General features: G+C 41.2%; 2 protein-coding genes across 3 annotated transcripts in view; both read right to left on the reverse strand.

Annotated features, from left to right (window-relative positions):
- Positions 1 to 23,215, reverse strand: part of LOC113686754 (uncharacterized) — a 74,503-nt gene that overhangs the window by 29,714 nt on the left and 21,574 nt on the right. The window lies entirely within an intron of this gene.
- On the reverse strand, positions 1,185 to 9,434 carry LOC149036844 (uncharacterized). Its single transcript, XM_089189035.1, has 4 exons — positions 9,351 to 9,434; positions 9,059 to 9,111; positions 4,750 to 5,899; positions 1,185 to 4,432 (listed from the first exon to the last, which is right to left on the reverse strand). Exons 3-4 carry the CDS (start codon positions 4,814 to 4,816, stop codon positions 3,504 to 3,506), a joined length of 996 nt encoding a protein of 331 aa, XP_089045161.1. The 5' UTR covers positions 4,817 to 5,899; positions 9,059 to 9,111; positions 9,351 to 9,434; the 3' UTR covers positions 1,185 to 3,503.

Genomic DNA, 23,215 nt, shown 5'->3' on the forward strand with positions numbered 1-23,215 from the left:
AGATTGTATAATGAACGCTTACAACATTTTATTTTTTATCAAATTAACGCGCTTTCAAACAATCTTGAAACTGTGACTAGGCTGGTCAAAGCCCTGTCAGCAATCACAGAAAATCTCAACAATCAAGCCTCTACAGCTGTCAAAGGAACAGGCAATGAGGAGGAGTTTAAACAAATATTTGACAAGTTCGCTAATCACACCGAGCAGATTCAAAATGTAACAAAGAAGTTGAATACAACAGTTAGCCATATTAACGAGCTGGTAGCAGTATGGTCAGAGACAACCATCAAATGTAACAAAGATGTCAAAAGCCTAGAAGAGAAAACAGGGCAAAACCAGGAGGACATTGAAGACTTGGAGAGAAAACTCACAGAGAAAATTGACAAGTTGGAACTGGAGGTTAAAACTTTAAAAGTTTAAGTCATGCCCAAGAAGAAAGTGCATCGCTCAAGGAGGGTAAGAATATATTCATTCTGTTTTATAGACTCAGTTTTTCCTGAAAATATTCTCGAATGTTGTTCAAATTGATTGTATAACCTTTGGAAAGAGTTGTATAGACACCCTTCCCTCCCCTCCCAATAAAAAATTTTGTGTTGCGCAATAGTTTGAAAATATTCGGGACCAAACGTTTTCTTGAAACTGAGAACGCTTCAGAGACCAGTCATTTTCAATCGCCGGAGAAGAAGGGTGGGGGATTTTGGTAGAATCACATAGTTTTAAGGCGAAACTCAGGAGTATCAGTCTTCACCAACAGAGTACAAAGAGAGGACTACAAAAAATTGACTACCACTTAGCTGCCAATCAATGGGCGTTTTTTAAAAATCCCATAGAGCAAACTGTAGCACCACCTCTCCGCCCGTAAGTGAGAAATGATGGTCGGTCCCTTACGAAACATACTTATTGTTCTTTCTACAGAGTGGCCCGAAGGTAAATTCTGCATCTTGGCAAATGGCCGCTGCCCACAAGGATTTCGATTCCACGAGGGGCATCTCAAGTCACTGCATTTGTACTCGTCACATTCACAGTTTGTGAACTCGGCAAAACTTGGAAGCAGTTCTATTGGTTGCTTTGGTAGCTACTGTGGATAATACGGCAATTTGAATGGCTCTCTCACTTTGATCATCTGTTGCAAATAGAAGATCTACGACGTAGGTATCGAATTACAAACAAAACAACCAGGAAAATTAAGGATAAAAAGCTGTCTTTAACAGTGCGTTTAATTGAACAAAGATTAAAAGTGTCTGGCTCAGCAATTTCTAGTTGCGAAGACCATTCATTTACAAAAATATATTTCAAATTGAAAAAAAGAAAAAGATCATGTCCCCAGTTTTGGTTATGATTTTACCACAAGCGGGAAATCTTGTTTCGGTACGCACATCCCCATCGAAGCTATTTTTGTCCGGTTAATAAAATCACAAAGTTTCTCTTCTTAACCTAAGTCGTTAGAAAGAGCTTTGTCAAAGTAGGCTAAGAGATAAACTGTGTCGCTTTAGAAGCTTCTTCCAATAGGAAAATCTCTCCCATAACAAGCTCAATCATTCAATTCGAGTTTGAGGCATGCATTCAACTAATAGATTCGCTTCTTGCTCCGCTGTATTACAAAAGAACTCAATGCCAGAAAAACGGAGTAATTGATATCATGAAAATGAAATATCAGTGGAAGCTTTAGACCTACTGACAAACGAATTTCATGCGTGTACATTTCCACAACTAACAGTTACAACACGTGAAGAATATAAATAACCATGAATTTGTCTTTTCGCAAAAAAAATCCTAAAAACTCAAAAATTCACCAACAGTCTCTATGAAGAAAAAAAAAGGGGCAAGTGAAAGAATTTCTAGGATAACGACTTAATAAAGTATATAACGTTTTAGCTTTGTGCCCTTCTTTTACTTTTCACTGCTGTGTTTTGAAAATGACAAATCCTATCCTTTCCTTCGGTTGCTTCCAAAAAAGCTATTTTTAGGGTCTTGCTGCATCGTAATACAAATTTTCAACTATCATCTTCGAAAAAATTACCTACATCGGGATCTCTTGATATTAGTGTGAATATACAATTGACTTTTATCAAAATACTTAATTGTACTGTTCCCTTTTCTCTCCTTTCATTATGAATTCCTTCACAACAACTCTTTCACCGTAACCAGGCTGTTAACAGTTCGTGGATCCTCTTCACCATGCACCTTCATTCTGATGTCAAGTGCAAGCTTGGCCGACTGAAGGGCTGACACAAAGTCTCCAAGTGAATGTTGAGTAACTCGTAACGAACGATAGCTGTCAGCGGTTTGTGAATGTTGTTCACCCAGGACTTTTAACCTGATATTCAGTGCACGCTTTTCTGTTATTTGAGGAAGTTGCACTAATGTTTTTCTCAGGTTTTGTTTGGATCTTTTCGGGATGAAAATTCACTATATCTCCAAATTAAATTGCACGGTCATTGTTCCCTTTTAATTTGAGGAGCATTCTTAGTCCAGAGAAATGAAAATTGAACCGACCAGTTGCACCAGTTGGTATGGCAGAGTCAGATTCCGTCAGTATTTGCAGCAGTAAATTACTAAAGAATTGGCTGGTTTTATCAGTGGAGATGTTCTTTACTGCTTGACTCACCAGAATGACAACTTCGGTTTGAAGTGGCTGATTATGGGTCAGTCTGGTTTTGTTTAGATGTATCCTGTCTTCTTCTCTCCTGGTTTCATCCATCTCCGGAATTACTACTAAGCCCGTGTCTCCCACTGCTTTGCATTCATCTACTACTTTTTTGTAAAAGTCAAGAGACTTTAACGGGTTACTTTTGAAACTTTGATAAAGAGCAAGAATTTGGAGAATAATGAGCTTTAGGATTCTGTGCTTTGGAGTGGTCTCCATCGACGAAAGTGCTTCTTCTAGATGTCTCACTCCTTCTTTAGCTCTCCCGGTAAAACATTTGTACAGTCCTCGGTAAGTCAAGAGTTCGCCTAGTAATTCTGTGTCTTGGATGACAGTAGACAAGTTAACTTGCCTATTCACCGACAGCAGCCTCTTTGTCACCTCAGTTGCGCCCATAACCAAGCTACCATACGTTTTAGACAGAAGCAGTCGTTTGTGGACAGAGTTCAGTAAACCAATGGTGATCATTGGCTGCCTTTATTGCTGTTTCGTAAATGATGTCAATCATACCGTCATCTTGCCAGTATAGAAAGCAGAGATACATTTCAGCTTTAATCAAAACCTCGCAAACTTTACTGACTGTACTTTCCTCCAGGCAACCGTCAATTAGACTTTGAACGAAACTTTCCTCATTCTGAAAAAACTCAAAGAAAGCCGACATGGAACGTCCTGTCAGGAACTTTTCTGTTAGCGTCTCGAAGTTCAAGTGCAGTTCAAAAAAACGCACTCTAGCGTTGAGAACCATTTCTTTCATTTCGTTTTCCCCTTTTTCCCGTAAAAATGACAATAACAGCTTATGGATGGAATATTTCTCAGCTTTGGAACTAGAATCGATGAGGGATTTTCGCTGGAGTATCTAAAGCATTCTAGCAGCCTGGATTGTTTTTATTCTTGACACAGCTAATGCGACATGTAGGTCAAAGTGGTTGGGAAGAATGCAAAGTGAGATCAGTGCTTCTCTTTCCTTTACGGAAAGTCTCTGAAAAGAGGCGTCAAGAAGAAACTTCAACCTTTGATTGCTGGGATAGTCTGAGTTGTCCAACATTTCCAGAATGTTATTTGTGGTATTCAAGAACATATCAACAGACCCACTTGATGTTCCGGTACTACCCTCCGAAATGGAGGAACACAACAGCTTCATGGCCAATGGTACACTCCCGCAAATCTGCCTAATTTTTATACTATCAGACTTACTCGCGTCCGGAAGCAGTTCTTGAACAAGGTTTGAAGAGGATTGCTCATCCAGCTCTCTAGTTCTTAAAGCATGGTGTCCTTTGAAACGTAGATTTAAGAATTCAAAAGATTCTCTTGTAGTGAGAAGAAACGTTACCTTATCGCTGCAATTAGGAATTTCTCCAATTAAATCAATAACTTCCTCTTTGACGTCTGGAAGGCCACTTTCAAAAAGATCATCGGCGTTATCAAGGATGAAAACGAAGGGATTTGCAATTTGAGCCAAAATTGAGCAAAGTTCGTCATCTGCTGTCAAACGCTGAGATGCTGTCGCAGAATGCGCAAACAATCCAAGAAATCTCGGTGTCAGATCACTCTTTAACCTTAGGCCACGTAACGAAATAAAGTATACCAGCAGGCCTTGTGCTTGGAGGCGATGCCCTATAGCGATTGCAGTCGACGTTTTTCCGAACCCTGGCGAGCCCCATATGGAAACGAGGCGAGTGGCTTCGCTGGTCACGTGAGCAATGACGTCGTTGCATTCCTCCTCACGCCCAGTGAAGTGAGGAACCATTGTGGGAAGATTTGATTTTGGTAGAGTGGGCTTAAACTCTGCGACAAAATGACAGATTTTAGTTCGGAATATGAACATATGTGCAAATGCAGAGTACCGTATTCTACGACGGTTAGTATCGTAATACTTCTAACAAATTCTCCTCTGAATATAATTTTAGAATTAATGTGAGAAGTTTGGCTTTATTAATTAACAAAATTCATTGTTATGGGAAGAGTGGCCTTCAAAGTTTGACTGCTTTATTGAAGACTATCTGGTAGTTCTCCCCTTAATTAACAACAATCACAAAAAAACATTATCTTGTTGTTCCTGCGACGGGAGTAGTCTTTAAGACAAACAATAGCAGCACTTTTACCTTGTTTTGTGGTCTTTATGGTGATGTCGTCAATTTTTTGGCTCAATTCAGTAAGTTTCCGACTCATTTCTTGTTGGGGTACAGATGATGTTGCCAACTCCAATTGCTTCCTCAACTCCTGAATCTCTCCTTTTCTATCTTGAGCTCCTGATGCTGCATCTTTCTCCCTCGGCCTGGTTTGATTGCCCGATGTTAGACCTGATCGTTTCTTTAAGCTCCGACGTCTCCTTTTTCATTTCCTCATTTTGCCTTTGGAATTGGTTCTTCTGTTCTTCATTTTGCAATTGCAACTGGATTTTCAGCTGTTGGATCTCTTCTTTTATCTCTGTCACTATCCGTTCTACCTCATCCCGCCGCTCTTGGTTTGCTTCTGTGATATCAGACATTATGCTCATCAGCTTATTTTCTACTTGGTCTTTAAGAAACGCATTTTCAGCCTGACCCTCTTTTCTGATCTCATCCTCGAGCTTGCGGACTTTTTCTATTGGGAAATCTGCCTCAGTTAAACTTCCAATTGTATTCACAGAGCTGGATGAGACACCAAGGGCTTGGAACGCGTCTTTGGTTAGCTGGATATACATGTCGAATGTTGCTTTTCGGATCTCGGAGCTCGGTGAGTGGGAGACCGCATTTCGTAAAAGTCGCAGTTGGTCGATCGCCAAAGTAAATGACTCAGCATCGTTCCCAGTTGAGCTGATCACAGAAGTATGCAACCCTCCGGGAAGGAGTCTACGGAGTCTCACGAACAAGTAGCTGAGTTTTCTGTGATGTCCTCTGCCGTCTGGCATGGAAAAGGAGTTTGCGAAGATGGTGGCTTGGAACAAGGCAATACAATCCCAGGCATCATACGAAAGATGATTAGGGACTTTAGTTGATCCACCCTCTGTGGCGAGGAACAGATTCCGCACGGCAACGGAGTCATCCCAGGACAGGAAACCAGGAAGATGTCCAAAGGTGTTGTCCAACCTAGTTTTAAAGGCTTGACGTAATATCTTTGGAAATTCAGTGCTCACGACAGAAACGAACTTGAAGTAATTCAAATTTTCGTTTGTAAACGGCTGTAGAGTCATTGCAGCTACCTTGTTATGACGAGCAACAATGATCTCAGGATATCCGGAGAGATTTTCCTGGGGTCCGTAATAAAACAGTTCTAAATGAGAAATTACACAGAATGAAAGCTTCGTACAAGGGGACTTCCTCACTTAAATTTTGGTACACTAGGGGTTGCAGCGAAGCCAGTTATAAAATGGAACTTTTTAGAGATACCTGAAAAGATTTAATCGAGAATGGCTCTGAGTTTAGGAAGTGGAATGTCTTTCACCGCTAATGGTAAGGTAATTACTCAGCGATTGAAAGCAATCCTAATTTCCTGCATCACTGTAAATTTTCTCAGCCCTTAACTTGACCTCTACATAAGAGAACAACGCAAAAACCAATTAAGGGGGCTAGTTTCTAAAGAAACTATGATGCTGCATCGGTGAGAGAGTATAACAGGGCACTTTAGTCTTATTAACTAAACTGATAATGTAAATTGGCCACCTCAAAGTGTTAAAAGGCTGACGTTTCGAGCACTAACCCTTCGACGGAGCGATTGGCTAACGCTCGAAACATTAGCTTTTAAACTCTTTTAAACGGTGGCCAATTTACGTCATCAACACAGCCGGTAATACTAGATTACCCTGAAAAAAATTAGCCTGTGGTGCTCCTTCTGGCAACAGAGAGCTTATTGTTCCCTTGTCAGTCTCGGAAGCGCAGAGGGAAATAAGAGTGTGTTAGGGATCTTGGGATGTCCCGCCTCGCTGAGTTAGGTAACATCCCAAAGACAGTAATCCTTTTGGAAACTTTTCATGATCAACCTTTCTGTAGCATACCGCAAAGAAGATCAGTTAACAAAACGTTAAATGACTGGAGTCAAGATTTGAGCTTAGGTCTGAGTTTCAATGGAACAGAGAAGCTTCTGTGGAGGGGAGTCATATTTTCTTGTGTGCGAATGAGCACACATGTGCATGCCTGCTGGCAAGAACGGAAGCTACCTAGAGTCTTGTTTCGCCAAGTGTTCTATATCGCTGTTCAGAAGTAACTCTCTGCTAATTAAGTAATAATAATAATAATAATGTAAACACTTTGTGCAATGCTTCGACTGCTCAGGGAACAAGTAGAGCTAATTAGAAAATACCACAAAGAGCCATCAAGAGCTCAGAGTGAGTACTATTTGTAACATCACCAATCAAACTATTCACTTTGAGCCCCTGTGCGAAAAATTAATAAAATTTCATGTTTTTTCGCAAAAAAGAGGTAACTTAAATCAAAACCGAACAGATTTGTCTTTGGTATGTGACCTTAACAACGAGGAATCTGTATTTGGTCTAGATCTACGAAATAGCACTCTACACATCACGCAACTATTCTGAAATGTAGAATAAGATAACCTTTGCTGGCTATTTAGCGTTTAAATATGGTAAGGCAAGACTGGGACGAGTCAGTGTTTTTCTCGTCTCGCCCCAATCCCTTTTTCGTTACTTAACTCTTAACTTTTGGTTTCAATATTTCAGAACAGTTGATTGAGTAATATCATGGAAAAATGCATGAGAGGAAAGACTGATAACTGATAGTTTACAACCATTCGAGTCTTTTTAGCTGTTATATTGAGGAGACACAACAGTTCTGATAAGATTTTGCGTCAGAGTATGGTGTTGACAGATCCAACAAACAAGTACTCACATCCCCTTCCGCTCGTTGGTGTAGAATGTCGAGCTGAGCCTTAGGGCGTAAAAATTCGGTTGAATCAGATACATCAACTTCAGCACAATTGCAAACAATTTAAACTCCCCTATAGGCGGACAGGCTCGATTACAGCTGATGAATTGAATTAAGTGCCGCTCCCGCTAAGAGCGGTCCTCTCGACTTCCCGTTAGAAAAATTTGCTTTTATTTTTTGCCCACGAAAGGGAGTGAGGACACATATTTCAAAAATAATTTAGTGGTTCTTCAATTCTCTTTTTTGCATCGCCACAAGCCAAAAATAATCTTTGGCTTGACCACCCGTGAGGATAGCGATCAAAAATGTAAATTTCACTGATTTTGTCTGGCGCGCAGCGACTGCGATAATATAGCTCACGGAATTCAATCTTGCTGCAAGCTACAAGATGTGTTCAGTTAGTTCACAGACAAAATATGGAAACTTCACCTAAAATTTTTTATACCAGCGTGATCAGAGACCCTTCTCTTAATTAGACCTTAATTTTCATAACAAAAGTTCTCCATCTTGTACGAAAGAATTCATAAATTGCAGGCGTTAATCGGGCTAAAAAGGCATATCGGTGTATAGTTTATACACCAATGAGGTCACCAATTGCCTCAAACCCGTGGGTATATCGCAAACTTTCATCCACCCACATCTTAAAAACAACGCAAATCCATGTGTTTGCTCAATTGCTCTCGTCTCAAAGAACATTTGCATAATTCTGAAAATCGACTAAGATCTCCTTTTCACCGTTCAAACTTCGTTTGTCTATCTTCTACATTGAATTAGAATCGAAAGTTATTAAAATGGACTGGAGAATTTTACATTTTACCGAGAATTTAATCTTTTAAAACGCTTATTTGATTCATGGAAAGCAAAGATTGAGTAGCTGCGCGCATTTCAGCCCTGATTTCTGTCGTAGAATACCAGGACGACGTATCGAGTCATTGAAGGTACTACCCGCTATCCAGCGAAATCCTCAAGTACTAGTTAATTTTGTTTCGTTCGGATCACTTTAGCCCCAAAATGGAAAAACAAAACAGATATTGGTGTATACTAAATATCGGAACACTTTAGGAAACATTGGAAATGCGGTGAAAGTAATAGTTGGCACTCAGAGCGCAAGGAAAAATGTGAGGCAGTGAAAGAAAGCCATAGCAACGTAATAACTTTGGATTCTAATTCGTTACATTTCACTTTTTACAACCCGCGAAACAGGTTATATGACTAGGGAAAAATTAGCATAACACGTCACACAATACGTAAAGCTGGGTTTGTCTAGTTGATTTTGATGATCGCAGGGAAATCTTGAGTTTGTCGCTCAAAACCGTTGTGGCCCATAATAGCGTAAAATCATGAAAGAAAAATTTTTTCTAACAAGAAGTCGAGAAGACCGCTCTTAGCGAGAGCGGTACTATAGGTTTTTTTCAAGCTTCTTCCACTACTTACGAGTGTGCCGTCGACTCTTTCGCTTCTCAAATGCTATTAATTTTCGACAGCATTTTTTACAGTAATATCCGACAAACGTGCACGTATGTTGTCCAGATAAAACGCAGAGATGTCTCACCTTTTCTTGTCTGAATCGAAGTGAACTTCCCTTCTCGTTTACAACAGCTTGCCCTAAGAAGGAGTGAAACAACAGAGTATTAGTGTTAGAAGCAAAATTTGATAAAGCATAGGCTCAGTAAAGGTCACTCACGGCATCGACGACCGAGAGAAAGGATAGGTTACTAACGAAATAAACGGTCTATACGAGTAAACTCCACTTCGAGGTCCAACGGTTCTCAAACGTTTTATAGTTTTTTTATAGCATTAAATCAACAAACATGCGATCCATATGAAACGCAGAAATAATTTACCTTCTCTTGCCTATGTCAAAGTGAACGATCGGCAGCGAGAATGAATTCTTCTCTTGTGTACGACAACTTCCGCAGGGTGTGGCTACAACGACAATTTAAAATGTTTCAGGAAAAAATTGGTAAGGATGCAATGCCACCGGGTTGCTCTAAGAAGTTCTAGATGAGAAGATTCCCGTTGAAGTCCGTCCTCTTACTCAGTTTTACAACTGTAGAAAGGCATCCTTTTCGTAAACTTTTCACAAAACATTTGTGCCCCTTTTAAGCCCACTTTTGGTATCAAACCGACAGATTACGATCCTTTAAAAAATCTGAAGCCTAGAAAAGGTCCGTCTAATGGGCGGAGCCTCCCCATCTGAGTCATTTTAAGAAACACCTCGCTCCCCCCTTCAGTTCAAGATAAAAATGAATCGTCTGGCTGCTTCAAATAAAATGATAACGACTAGCTTTTATTTTTGGCCTAAGATGTGAAGGAATACTTTTCGTTGTCTTTGAGGTCGTTGATATTTAGCCGCATCATCTAATTAACTTACAATATTTAGGCTGAATACGCCGCATGGCGAGCGTGGGAAAATGGTCGGTTTATCAATTTACTGTTCTGATTGGGCAAGTAACAGGCAACAAAAGGGAATGTATTTACTCACCTTTACAATTAAGATATTATTAAGATATTATTATAGTTATCCTTCGTACAGCGGACGCTCACATTTGAACACAGACTTTTTGTGGCCGAAAAGGATAAACTCGATAGCTGAATGGTATATTGTTTTTCTTAGGGTTTATAGTTACTGTTGATTGTAGAATCAAATTGTGAATTGCAGACTGTGACGAGGTGCTAAACGTTGACTTATTCAGGCGATGAGGTCGAATGATTACACATCAATACTTATGTGGCATGATGGGATAATGGTCAACTTTGATTGGTGTATGCATTTTGGCACGCCTTAATTGTATTTCAACATTTGTTTTCCATCAAGATGAATTTAGTAATTTAAGCTTCCTCAGAGTGGTTCTAACTCTTTTATTTTCTCGTCTTTTTGCACCAATCGCAGGTAAAACGCAAGTCAAGAGGCGAGGAACGAGGGTCCCACGCTCTTCCCGCTCGTGGGTAGGATACAAGCACTTCTTTTCCTCGGCGGTGTGCGAGTAAAAATTAATTAAGCTAAGAAATCAGCGATAAAATGCATTGTATTGCACATAATTTTTAGATTGTGCTTTTTCCATAGGAGAATACTGGAAATGATCAGCAACTAACGAAGCTCGCGATGGTTTTACAAATTCTCCTTGTTAAAACTGAGGAAATGTATAAAGAACAGTATGGAGAATATGCATAATGATGTTAGGGTGTAAAGGGTTGAGGCAGCTACAGTGACGTTTGATAGGGAGGGGGTAAAGTAGTGACGCTAGTGAAGTCAAAGCCGAACTCATCAAAATCAATCACTGAGAACAATGGAAAACATGAGCAGCCAATGAGATCTCGAAGTAGAAACAAACAAACTACCTGAAGCGCGGAAAAACGGAATTGACGCAATTGGTGAAGTTTTGAATCTGATTCGTTTGGAGGATGGTGAGAGTTTTCTGAACCAATCACAGAGCAAAGTAAAGCGGGAGCATAGCAATTCAGGATTATTTTCAACGCTCGATTAAAAGCCGCTCCTGTAAATCAAATCAACGGCTATTCAGCTAAGTAAAGCCAACATGTCTGTACAGTGAAGTAGCACTTGGTGCGCGGTATTTTGCCGCAGGCGCAACCATTGAAAAGTTTTGTTTTCAGAAAAGTAAAATTGCATTTTCATCACCTTTATCGAGTTAAGTACTGCTCAGATTGGGACGGGTTAAAAGTGTGAGAAGTTCTTCATAAGACGCTTCCATTTCGCAAACGGGAACATAAAAGATATTCAATTCCATGGTGGGTTCAATAGACCGTTTCTTTACAAGATTTTGCTATGGAGCAATCTCTGCAACAGTACTTAGTATACCAGAAGATGTAACTCAAAACTTCAACGAGGATGGAAATCATAGCAGTGGATATCACCCCAGCTGCATGAGATCTAGAAATATGATTAATGAACAGAAAAAGAGAAATTAACTGCGTGAGATTTAGGTGACCAGCAATATTCATGATCATTTCCTTCGGCCTCTTCGATGTGAAATGCTTTTGATCATCACTGAGTTCGGTCAAGATCTGTAAAAATATCTTCTTTCTGCGGCTCAGAACTTAGTCACTGTAAAGGACCTTAAACTCAAAAGAGCATATAAACTTCTCTGTCCAAGAAGAGTCAGTCCAGGCTGACGAAAACAGCAGCTTTTAGAAACGTTCGTCGCTCTACTCATCCAGAACAGGCTTTTTCCAACAAAATGAAACATATATACTTACCTTCACATCTTCGACAGTCCCACAGTCTTTGGAAATCCGAATTTCTGTTCAATCAGGAACGAGTGAACTGCAGAGATGTGCTAGGAGCCGTGTGGTGGGTGCGATAGGAAAACAACTCCACTAATGGGTTTGTCTTTTATCAGAGATATTAATAGATCTCATTACTAACGCAGAAAACATTCGAAACTATTGCGGTCAACTTCTTTCCCTCATGACTGAACATTTTGTCTTCTTCATAAAAGACTCACGAAGGCATGTCAGGCTTAGTAAGTGTTCTTTGCAGATTATATTTTTAAATTTTTAACAAAGCATTGTTGGATAGTTTCGTTTTGGAGTCATGTCATAATTAAATGGAGTCATGTCATAATTAAATGAACAAGGTCAATGGGTGTCATGCATATCAGCCTAAATTTACCAAGACGTGGCCGTCCCCGAGTTTTCGCTTGAGGTCGGACATTAAGTCTAGACGCTCTTAAAAAACGCAGGGAACCCTATCGTCAGTCCATGGACTAGCCGTCAGGAAGGTGGGTTACTGAAATGCGTGTGTCCAAACCTCAGAGGTGGGGAGGATAGATTTTAGGCACATCAATAAATATAAATTTGATCTGTGAGCAAAAAGCGCATCCTCGTTTAGGCTATTTTCGGCCTTTTTTAAAGCAGCTTGTCTCACATGGTATGAATTCTTTGGCGCTCAGACTCGTTCCAGCTCGGCCGGTGGGCTTTTCACGTGAGTAGGGAATGGTTTAGTGTCTGAAGCAGAGGGCATTGGCTAAGGAAAGTGTTAGATTGACATTCAACTTTGAATCAATTGTAAGATATGCATGTACACATCACATGTCAAGAGCATGATAACGTTAGAAGGAGAGTTGTGATTCGCCTTATCATAATACTCTTTGATTTATTTCAAATAAGTATACTCTTTTGGCGACGAAAAGAAAAATCCGTGTGATCCCCCCAAGATCCTCCCACACCCTCCCCCTCCGTAAAGAGTTATGAATGGTCCCTATGGCCAGTAAAGGAAAGAAAACTTAAACAGAACAAGTTGGTTGTTGTTATTGTGTATTTGACGCGGCAGTTTACCAACATCCCTCGACTTAAAATAAACGAAACTGTATGGAATGAGAGGCAGAAGATTGTCAGGTTTGCGACCAGATATGTATAAAGACAAAGACAAACATTGAAATATGACAATCATTGCACTTTGAATCATAGAAACCAACAAAAATTTCGTAACACTCCCTTTTTTAAATCTTAAGGAAACAGTCATTTTCAATCACGCGAGGAGGGTGAGGGGGAGGGGAGTGAGGGGGAGGGGGTGAGGGAGAGATGGGTGAGGGGTGGGGGGTGAGGGAGAGGGGGGTGAGGGGGAGGGGGGTGAGGGGGAAGGGGGTTGGAGCACAGTTTGAGCTGTGCGATTGATTGAGCTTGTAAATAATTTCGTTTTGGTGCCCTAAGGCGTGACATGAGCACTCACACGAATAGTTTTAATTATCAAAATACCGCTTTCTTTTTCAACAGAAAATCTCCACTTACGTTCTATTCAAACAGGCTCAAATACCTAGGCTGATGATTCATGTGTCACGTTTAGCTAATGAGATGTCCACGTGAGAACTCACCCTCGGGATGACATCATTAGCATTATTCAAGACCAAACTAATTATGCAAGGGTGTCAGTTCGCAACGGGACGCTAATGAAAAAGTCGCTATGGATGAACCGAGTCCATCGCGTCCTCGACAGCTAACCCCGCAAGTAGTCTCCGAAGTTCGACAAGTCACTGCAATTTTGGATCAGGGTCCTACTTCTGTTTCTTTTAGTTTAACATCCACAACATCGGCGATTCAAGCCGTCTCGACAGCCTTAATTGCATCAACAACAGCAATTACAACGACTCCTTTATATCGACTGCCACAACATCCGTCCTTGGAAGTTGGGGAGGTGTTTAGGTAACAACCTTAGATATTGGCTTTTTTTTTCGGGGAAACTAGTTGTTCAATTGGGTTGTTTAGCGGTTGCGCATCTAGACCACGAGACTTTAGTTATGCAGATTTGTTGGAAATGCTTTTCCCGGGAGAATTAAGCTCAAATGCATTTCTTTTGTTTGCAAGAATGTATTTAACTCTGTTTTGCAAGTTCCCCCATGATGTAAATTTGCTCTTCAGGAAGCAAGTGGCCGTGATCCGCTGTGTGGGTTCGCGTGATTCAGGTCAAAGCCGTCATCAATACGCTATATGGGCTCACGCGATTAAAAGAAAAAGACCGTTATGCCTTGGGTGGGACTACGCGATTCAACAAAATAAGAGTAACCGTGATGCGCTGTGTGGGCTAACGTGGTTAAAAGAGGAGAATCGTTATGCCTTGTGCGGGCAACAAAAGAAAAGGATGGTGAGGCGCTGGGTGGGTCCACGCGACTGAAAGAGGAGAATCGCTTTGTCCTGTGTGGGTACCAAAAGAATGGTAAACGTGATGCACTGGGTTGGCTCACGTGATTAAAAAAGGAGAATCGTCATGCGCTGTGTGGGCAACAAAAGAATGGTAATCGTGATGCGCTGTGTGGGCTCACGTGATTGAAAGAGGAAAATTCGTGATGCCCTGTGTAGGTAACAAAAGAAAAGTAATCGTTATGTGCTGTGTGGGCTCACGTGATTGAAAGAGGAAAATTCGTAATGCCCTGTGTAGGTGACAAAAGAAAAGTAATCTTCATGTGCTGTGTGGGCTCACGTGTTTGGAAGAGGAGAATCGCTATGCACTGTGTGGGCAACAAAAGAATGGTAATCGTGATGCGCTGTTTGGGCTCATCTGTTTGAAAGAGGAGAATTGTTATGCCCTAGGTGTGTAACAGAAAAAAAGCAATCGTGATGCGCTGTGTGGGCTCATGTGATTGAAAGAGGAGAATTGTTATGCCCTGGGTGGGTAACAGAAAAAAAGCAATCGTGATGCGCTGTGTGGGTTCACGTGATTGAAGAGGAGAATTGTTGCACCCTGTGTGGGCAACAAAAGAATGGTAATCGTGATACGTTGTGCGGGCTCACGTGATTAATTAAAAAAGGAGACTTGTGATGCGCTGTGTAGACCCACGTTATTGAATAGGAGAGTGATCTTGCGTTGTGTCGAGTGATCTTGCGTTGTGTCGAGTGACATGATTTAGTCTGAAATTCGTGAGGGGTTGTGTGAGCCCATGTGGACAGAGAGAGCCCAGGCATCATAATGGCGATATTCTGACTAACAGGTGTGCCTCTTGATCTATTGAGGCCGCTGCAGAGGTTAAGATCTTAAAGGAACAGCTGGACGATATGAAGAAAAGGGCGGAAAGGGCACTGATAGAGACGTCTTTGTCAACTTTGCAGTTGCTCAAGCAATCTTTGATCTTTACAGAGCCTTAGCGGCTCTAGAGCAACTGGTAGATCATGTAAGGGACTGCAAAGATGAGAGAGCCAAGCGTTGCAGTATTATCGTATGCCAATGTCGTCCCCTGCTAAATAGCCCCGCCATGCAGTCAGTGCTGATCAGGCTCGTCGCTGATAAAGAGGAAGCAGAGTTGGCCCAAGTCAGCTTGTTTTTGTCCGAAAAGATTAGCTTTTGGAACAGTAGACTGTATGATAGGAAAACTACACTCGATATTCTCTGAAGCCGGGAGAGGCGGGGACGACTCTACTATTCCGGGATACGGGAACCCAGCAACATCGAGGGTAGTGAAGGACTACTCTGCCCAGTTACAACTCTGGAACTCTACATGGCGGTACATAAGTCTATCGGTGTACCGCTTTAGGGGGGTTATCTTTTTCGTCCAGTTAGCCTGTCGGGAGAAGGGGCCATTGCACCTTTGGATTCCGCTGCTGCCCAGAGCCGCCTTTCAACTTATATTCAACAGTTGCCTGAAGTTTTTGGCAACCGTAGAATTACACTTTATGTATTAAGGAGTGGGTGTGCGATTTCTCTGGCAATGTCGGGAACAGACTTGTAGACCATTACAGCCACGTCGGCTGGAAAACCACAAGTACAACATGTCACTACCTTCGGATGGAGCAAGTTCTAAGGTCTGGAGGCGTAAGAGACTCGTTATGAGAATTACCTTTTGGATCTGGGGGAACTCTATTACAGACAAAACGAGCTAATGGGCTTCACACAAATAGCAAGTTCTTCTAGAGTACCATCGATTCAAATGACTTCTGACGGACAGTAGTAATTGTAACAGTTGTATTAGGTTAAACTCGAATTGTCTCTTTTAAGGGTCTCGTCGGTTGGAGCTGCAGAGTAGGACTTGGTCGTCATAGCTGTAGTAAGCGACTAGGAAATTACCGGAAGTTTTGTACTTTTAATTCCTACCTCGTGGGGGGAGAGTTTGTGAGTGAGGGTTGGGAAAGTGGTCAGGGGGTGTTAAAAGGAGTTGTTGGAATAGAAGAGTCGTATAGCCTATCTATAAGAGGAAGGCTACTCGGAGCAGAGATGAGACAGGAAGGCTACCCATACCTTAATACTAAGAAGACATCAAGTGGGATACTGAACTCTTCAAACTTCATCGAATATTCATGATCCCTCAGGATGACGTCATTAGCATTATTTGTATAGGTAAACACATGGTTTCGAGTGCAACTTGGAATAAACGAGCACGAGTAAATTTTTTCAAAGACCAACAAAATTGCGCGAGCCCGTAGGGCTTGTGCAATTTGTGGTCTTTGAACAAATTAACGAGTGCTTGTTTATTTCCAAATTGCACGAGAAAAATCATGTGATTACGTATTAATAATATAGCTCACAGCTGATAGCTTATCATAATTATGCAGAAGCAAAGCGCGCGCACCAAGTGCAAAAATAACTTATTTAAACCCTACAAACGACTTTGCGTGTTCGGTTAATACAACTGCGTACGATTAAAACAATAATATACAATGATATTTTCACATCATTAAGGTGCAAAAAAGTTCAAAGTCCGGCTGAACAGTTCAAGGAATTGTTCAGTCTGTGTCCGAATCACTTTCGATTAAATGGAATCGTCGTTTCGACGTTTAACCATGTTTGTTTTTATTTCAGCGAAGAATCACTTGAGTAAAGTGTTAAGCTGGGTCGGCTCGTAATTTTCGATTTCCTTGGCAATTCCCTTCTCTAAAAACCACTTTTTCCAAACCGTCAACCGAAAAGCAGTGCTTTTCATAGTGTTTCCGTTGTTAGAGCTGTTTTTCAGCCGCTGGATTGTTGTTGCGGTGGCGAAAGAAAACCTACTTAAAACGCCGGCTATTGTTTCGCTCGCAAATTTTCAGTGTATCCAAATGTTGCCACATCCAAGGCTCGCACTTGATTGGCTATCATTGAGTTTCCTTAATTATTGACCAATGTCTGGTTTGTTACTTCTTTGCACTGAATTAACGCTCTTCGGCACTGAATTACCCGAAAACTGCATTTATCCTAACCAATCAGAACTGAGTAATTTTTTCATGTATATTATTAAAGACCAAACTAATTATGCAAGGATGTCAGTTCGCAACGGGCCGCTAATGAAAAAGTCGCCCCACCCTCCCACCCCACCTCTTGCTGGCTTATTAGCACTCCATGCTACTCCCTTGTGACTCGACAGGGAGGCTATCCATACCTTAATGCTAACAAGACATCTAGAGGGATACTGAACTACAACCTCGAGCCTTTCACAAACGCGCACGTGGCCTACCCAGCTTGTTTCACACGTTACACATCTCGCTTCGATTATATCGAGAGAACACAATGATTATCACTTCTTTTGAAGATGAGCAACAGTTATCCAACCACTGGTGTTTCGACTGACTTCTCTTTCTAAGCCACATTTACTCTCAAACGGTAGATCTTTATAACGAATTCTCTATAATATAGAGGACGACTATTTTTATTACAAGACTGAACGCGAGCAATCGAGATGGCCACCTAGTACAAATAAACAAAAACAAATCTAATGGCGCTTTAACCTTTTAATCCCTAAGAGTGACAAGGTTCTAATTTCTCTTTACAATCCTTCCCTTGAATCAAATGTTTAAGTCACGAGAATAAAGGAAATGATCAGCAACTAACGAAACTCGTGATGGTTTTACAAATTCTCCTTGTTAAAAATTAGGAAATGTACAGAGAACAGTATGGAGAATATGCATAATGATGTTAGGGTGTAAAGGTTGAGGCAGCTCCAGTGGCGTGAATATTTGAGTAGTCTAATAACAGATACAACACTTTAATCTTGACTAGTTTTGAGTTGTGTTCTAGTTAAAATCTCTTTGATAAATTGTGTCGGCCATCCAACTTGGTAACCAGCGACCTCTTTTAACGTTTTTCATAGCTAGACAAACCCGGAATGAAAATTTTCTTTTTATTGGAACAACCGGCAGATAAGCAAGGCACTCAACACAGAAATTCCATATAGTTTGAATCCCTCGTTTATTGATAAGTCAAGGTAAAAAAATTAACTAAAAACCAGGCGTTGTGATATCAAAATTTGAGCTGCAATTCATCTCTCCCTTTTTCTATCTTCTGCAATGATATAATGGAAATTTACTTTGATTGTTTCTGAATTTCTCTTTTTTCATGGGAACAAATGCGCCAATGTGTGTTACGTATAAAAATAGTCTGCATTGTAGATATTTACCTGACCGCCTCATAGTTGAGTAAATATCCACCATTTTTTACCTCCATTTCGGTTCTCAGTTTCAGTTCCTATGCGTGAGTTTCCCGAATCCAGGTTTCAGGGTCCGGGTTCTAGTTTTGATAATGAACGCTCACAACATTACATTTTTTTATCAGATTAAGGCGCTTCTGGAACAATCTTGAAACTGTGACGAATGGTCAAGCCCCTTCAGCAATCATAGAAAATCTCAGCAACCAAGTCTCTACAGCTGTCAAAGGAACAGGCAATGAGAAGGAGTTTAAACAAATATTTGACAAGTTCGCTAATCATACCAAGCAGATTCAAAATGTAACAAAGAAGTTAAATAAAACAGTTGGCCATGTCAACGAGCTGGCAGCAGTATGGTCAGAGACAACCATCACATTTAACAAAGATGTCAAAAGCCTAAAAAGGAAAACAAGGCAAACCCAGGATGACATAGAAGACTTGGAGAGAAAACTTACCGAGAAAATTAACAAGTTGGAGCAAAAGGTTTTATCGACTCAGTTGTTCCTGAAAATATTCACGAAAGTTGTTCAAATTGATTGTATAATCTTTGGAAAAAGTTGTATAGACACCCTTACCTCCCCTCCCCAATTTGTATTGCGCAATAGTTTGAAAATATTCGGGACCACACGTTCTTGAGACTGAGAACGCTTCAGAGACCAGTCATTTTCAATCGCCGGAGAGGAGGGGTAGGGGATTTTGGTAGAATCACATAGTTTTAAGGCGAAACCCAGGAGTATCAGTCTTCACAAACAGAGTACAAAGAGGGGACTACAAAAAATTGACTACCACTTAGCTGCCAATCAATGGGCGGTTTATAAGAATCCTACAGAGCTGTATACTCTACGAAGGATCAGGTGAATTTTATCGCGACACAAACTGTATCACCACCTCTCCCCCTACGTGAGAAATGATGATCGGTCCCTTACGAAACATACGTATTGTTCTTTCTATAGAGTGGCCCGAAGGTAAATTCTGCATCTTGGCAAATGGCCGCTGCCCACGAGGATTTCGACGCCACGAGGGGCATCTCAAGTCATTGTATTTGTACTCGTCACATTCCCAGTTTGTGAACTCGGCCAAATTTGGAAGCAGTTCTATTGGTTGCTATGGTAGCTACTGTGGACAATACGGCAACTTCATTGGCTCTCTCACTTTGATCGCGTGTTGCAAATAGAAGATCTATGACGTGGTCATCGAAATACAAACAAAACAACCAGGAAAATTAAGGATAAAAAGTTTTCCATAACAATGCGTTTAATTGAACAAAGATTAAAAGTGTCTGGCTCAACAATTTCTAATTGCGAAGACCATTCATTTACAAAAATATATTACAAATTGAAAAAAAGAATAAGACTATGTCTCAAATTTTGGTTATGATTTTACCACATGCGGGAAATCCTGTTTTGGTACGTATATCCCCATCGAAACTATTTTTGTCAGGTTTAATAAAATCATCGAGTTTCTTTTGTTAAAAGATAAATTGTGTCTCTTCAGAAAATTTTTTCCAATAGGAAATCTCTCCACTAACAAACTCACTTAGTCATTCATTTCGAGTCTCAGATATAATCAACTAAAAGATTCGCTTTTTTACGCATGCGGCAAAGTCTACATCGGAGAAACGGGACGACCCATGCAAGAAAGAATGAAAGAACACGACAGGGTCATACGACTCGCACGCACTCAGAATTCCGCGGTTTCAGAACACGGTAACGGAACCGGACACGAGCTGCTGTGGAACGAAATGAAATTTATTGACCGAAACAACCATTGGTACACAAGGAAAGTGAAAGAGGTAAGAGATAACCCAAACGACATAAACAGGGACAACGAAGCCGAAATACCGGAAGCGTGGATGCCGACAAATAGAAAACATCAAAGCCAACGATGCACGGCAAATTAGCGAACGCCCGAGGAAACCATAGTACACGAAAACAATAGCCGGATCGAAATGCACCAATCGCAGCAGGCCACCACGATACATAATGCTGTACTGGAACCAGTCGACCCCATCGCCTGAAAAAGACTTGCAGTAAGCAGTCGAAATATCGCGATCTACATTTATTGACTTTGTCGTGAGCCAACAGAGCAAATTTATATTATCAACTATAAATAACCATGAATAATTATTCACAGTCGAACAATCACACCTTACCGGGGCTTTCAGTAATTCCCGTGAGAACAACCACACGCGCCATCTCCAGTAGTTACACAAGACCAAGAACTGTTAATTGCTATAACTCTTCCATCTTGAATGAATCTTTACGGTTCAATAATCACGCTTTACCGAGGCTTTCAACAATTCCCGTGAGAGTAACTACGCGTGTTTCCTCGAGCCGTTACACAGAAGAAAGAGCCGTCAATTTTAATAATCTGGCTATTATCAAGCCTAAGAGAAACATCGACGCAAGGAAAAACACCTTGCAGTTCGTACCGTCAATAGCTGTGTCTAATGTAATGAGTTTGGCACCAAAAATAGACGAACTTCGTATTTTTTTGAACACCCACGAGTTTGATCTTTGTTGTATAACGGAGACATGGCTGAAAGATTCTATTGACGACAGCGTAGTTGACATTAGTGGCTACAACATCATACGCAAAGATAGGACCCACAAGCTACATGGGGGTGTGGCTCTATATGTAAAAGATTCCATCAAATTCTCAATTCTACGGGACTATGAGTTTCCTGACCCCGAGGGCCCTGAGGTTTTGTGGGCCAAAATCACGCCTAACCGATTGCCCCGGGGTTATAGCTGCCTTATCATTGGTACAGTATACCATCCTCCACCGCCTGCCAAAGATGAGCCCCTCCTTGATTACATGATGGATTCTCTCTCTAGGATAGAGAGTGATATCCCTGGCGCAGGTATAATTCTCGCTGGCGACTGGAACAGGGCGAATGTTTCACCAGTTATTAAGCAGTTCCGCCTCACGCAAGTCGTCCATTTTCCAACAAGAGGGGATCGTACACTCGACAAAGTGCTAACTAATCTTACAGAACACTACGAGAAACCTTCTCCATTCCCGCCCTTCGGACTATCCGATCATTGTACTGTTGGTTTGTTTCCAAAAATTAGATCGAAGGCCAATATTCCTGCAAACAGAACGGTTACTACACGTGCTGTTAACGCTGAGTCCAAACAGGCTTTTGGTCGTTATATGACGGGGGTCGACTGGTCATTAATCGACACTATAGATAGCGTCCAAGAACAGTATGCTCACTTCAGTGACCTAATTCACATAGGGCTAGATTCTATCCTTCCCAAAAAGCGAGTTAAGTTCCACCGAAACGACGCACCATGGATTTCACCCAAACTCAAGGCACTTATAGCACACCGTCAAAGAGCATATTACCAAGACAACAAACCATTGTTCCACTACTACCGGAACAAAGTAAACAGGGAACGGAAGCTCTGCAAACGCTCTTATTACAACACTAAAGTCAGCGTTTTGACCGAAAACAATCCTAAAATGTGGTGGTCCGAATGTAGGCGGTTATGTGGAATGAACAAAACATCTACAAGTGTCGCAAATCAGCTCCTAGCAAGTAAACCAGCTACCTCAATCAACCTTAAGATCTTGGCTAATGAAATCAACACAGCTCTGCTAGAACCTCAAGCTTCGTTTGACCCACTTTTAGATAATATCGAAACTGTGAGCACTGAGGGTTTTAAAACTCCCATTATTTCACTGGAAGCTACTTTCAAATGCCTTAGTACGGTCAGCTCCTCCAAAGCTGGGGGCCCAGATAATATCCCAAACTGGGTCTTGCGTGATTTCGCTCCTGAGCTCGCTCAACCTCTTCGTTGTATCATCAATTCCTCGATTAGTCAAGGGACTTTACCGGACTTTTGGAAATGTGCAAACATCACCCCTCTTCCCAAAACAAAGATAGTTGAGGATGCGGCGAAAGATTTGAGACCTATTTCACTGACACCAACGTTGTCCAAAATTGCCGAGCACTACGTCGTCCATGAACATGTGAAACCAGCACTTCTGAAACGCCTGGAACCCGATCAATTTGGGTGTATTCCAGGATCCTCCACTGCGCATGCATTGATAAACCTGATGCACAATTGGGCGCAAGCAACAGACGGAACGGGGAACACCGTGCGGATCTTTGCGTTGGACTATAGAAAAGCCTTCGATCTGATAGATCACAGCCTCTTGCTATCGAAACTCTCGACCTACAACATCAACCCTTACATCATTAATTGGATAATAGCCTTTCTTAAAGATAGGAAACAAAGGGTCAAACTTGCACATGATTGTCTCTCAGAGTGGGGATCGGTTCGAGCAGGAGTACCGCAGGGAACAAAATTGGGACCGTGGCTATTCTTGGTTATGATAAATGATTTGAAAGTACCATCAGCCAGTGATTGTATAAAATATGTAGATGACACGACAGTGTATGAAATCATAAGCAAGGGTGGTCCTAGCAATGCTCAGTCTATGATAAACGAAGTAGCTACCTGGTCAACACTTAACTCGTTTCAACTTCATCCGAAAAAATGTAATGAGCTAAGAGTTTCCTTCGTGCGCTCCCCTCCTTCCTACGATCTCATAGAAATTAATGGCTCTAAGGTTAGCGCCGTTAGTGTCGTGAAATTACTGGGTGTGTATTTTCAAGACAACCTCAAGTGGAACACTCACGTTACTGAGATGATTAAAAAGGCCGCTAAGCGCCTTTACTTTTTAACTCAGTTAAAGCGAGCTAAGGTACCATCACCAGAATTAGTGAATTTTTATGTTGCTTGCATTCAATCCGTCTTACTTTATGGATGTCAGGTCTACCATTATAGTCTCCCCGATTATTTGAGCTTAAGTTTAGAGCGGGTCCAAAAGAGAGCCTTGAAAATTATATACGG

This window comes from Pocillopora damicornis, chromosome 12 (genome assembly GCF_964200805.1).
Source record: "Pocillopora damicornis chromosome 12, jaPocDami1.2, whole genome shotgun sequence".
Taxonomy (NCBI): Eukaryota; Metazoa; Cnidaria; class Anthozoa; order Scleractinia; family Pocilloporidae; genus Pocillopora; species Pocillopora damicornis.

Bases quoted from the DNA above. Each gene is read 5' to 3' on its own strand.
- LOC149036844 (XM_089189035.1), bottom strand. From the start codon at position 4,816: ATGAGTCGGAAACTTACTGAATTGAGCCAAAAAATTGACGACATCACC. The intron at 4,433-4,749 runs GTAAAAGTGCTG...ATTTTGTCGCAG, and splicing joins CATAAAGACCACAAAACAAG to AGTTTAAGCCCACTCTACCA.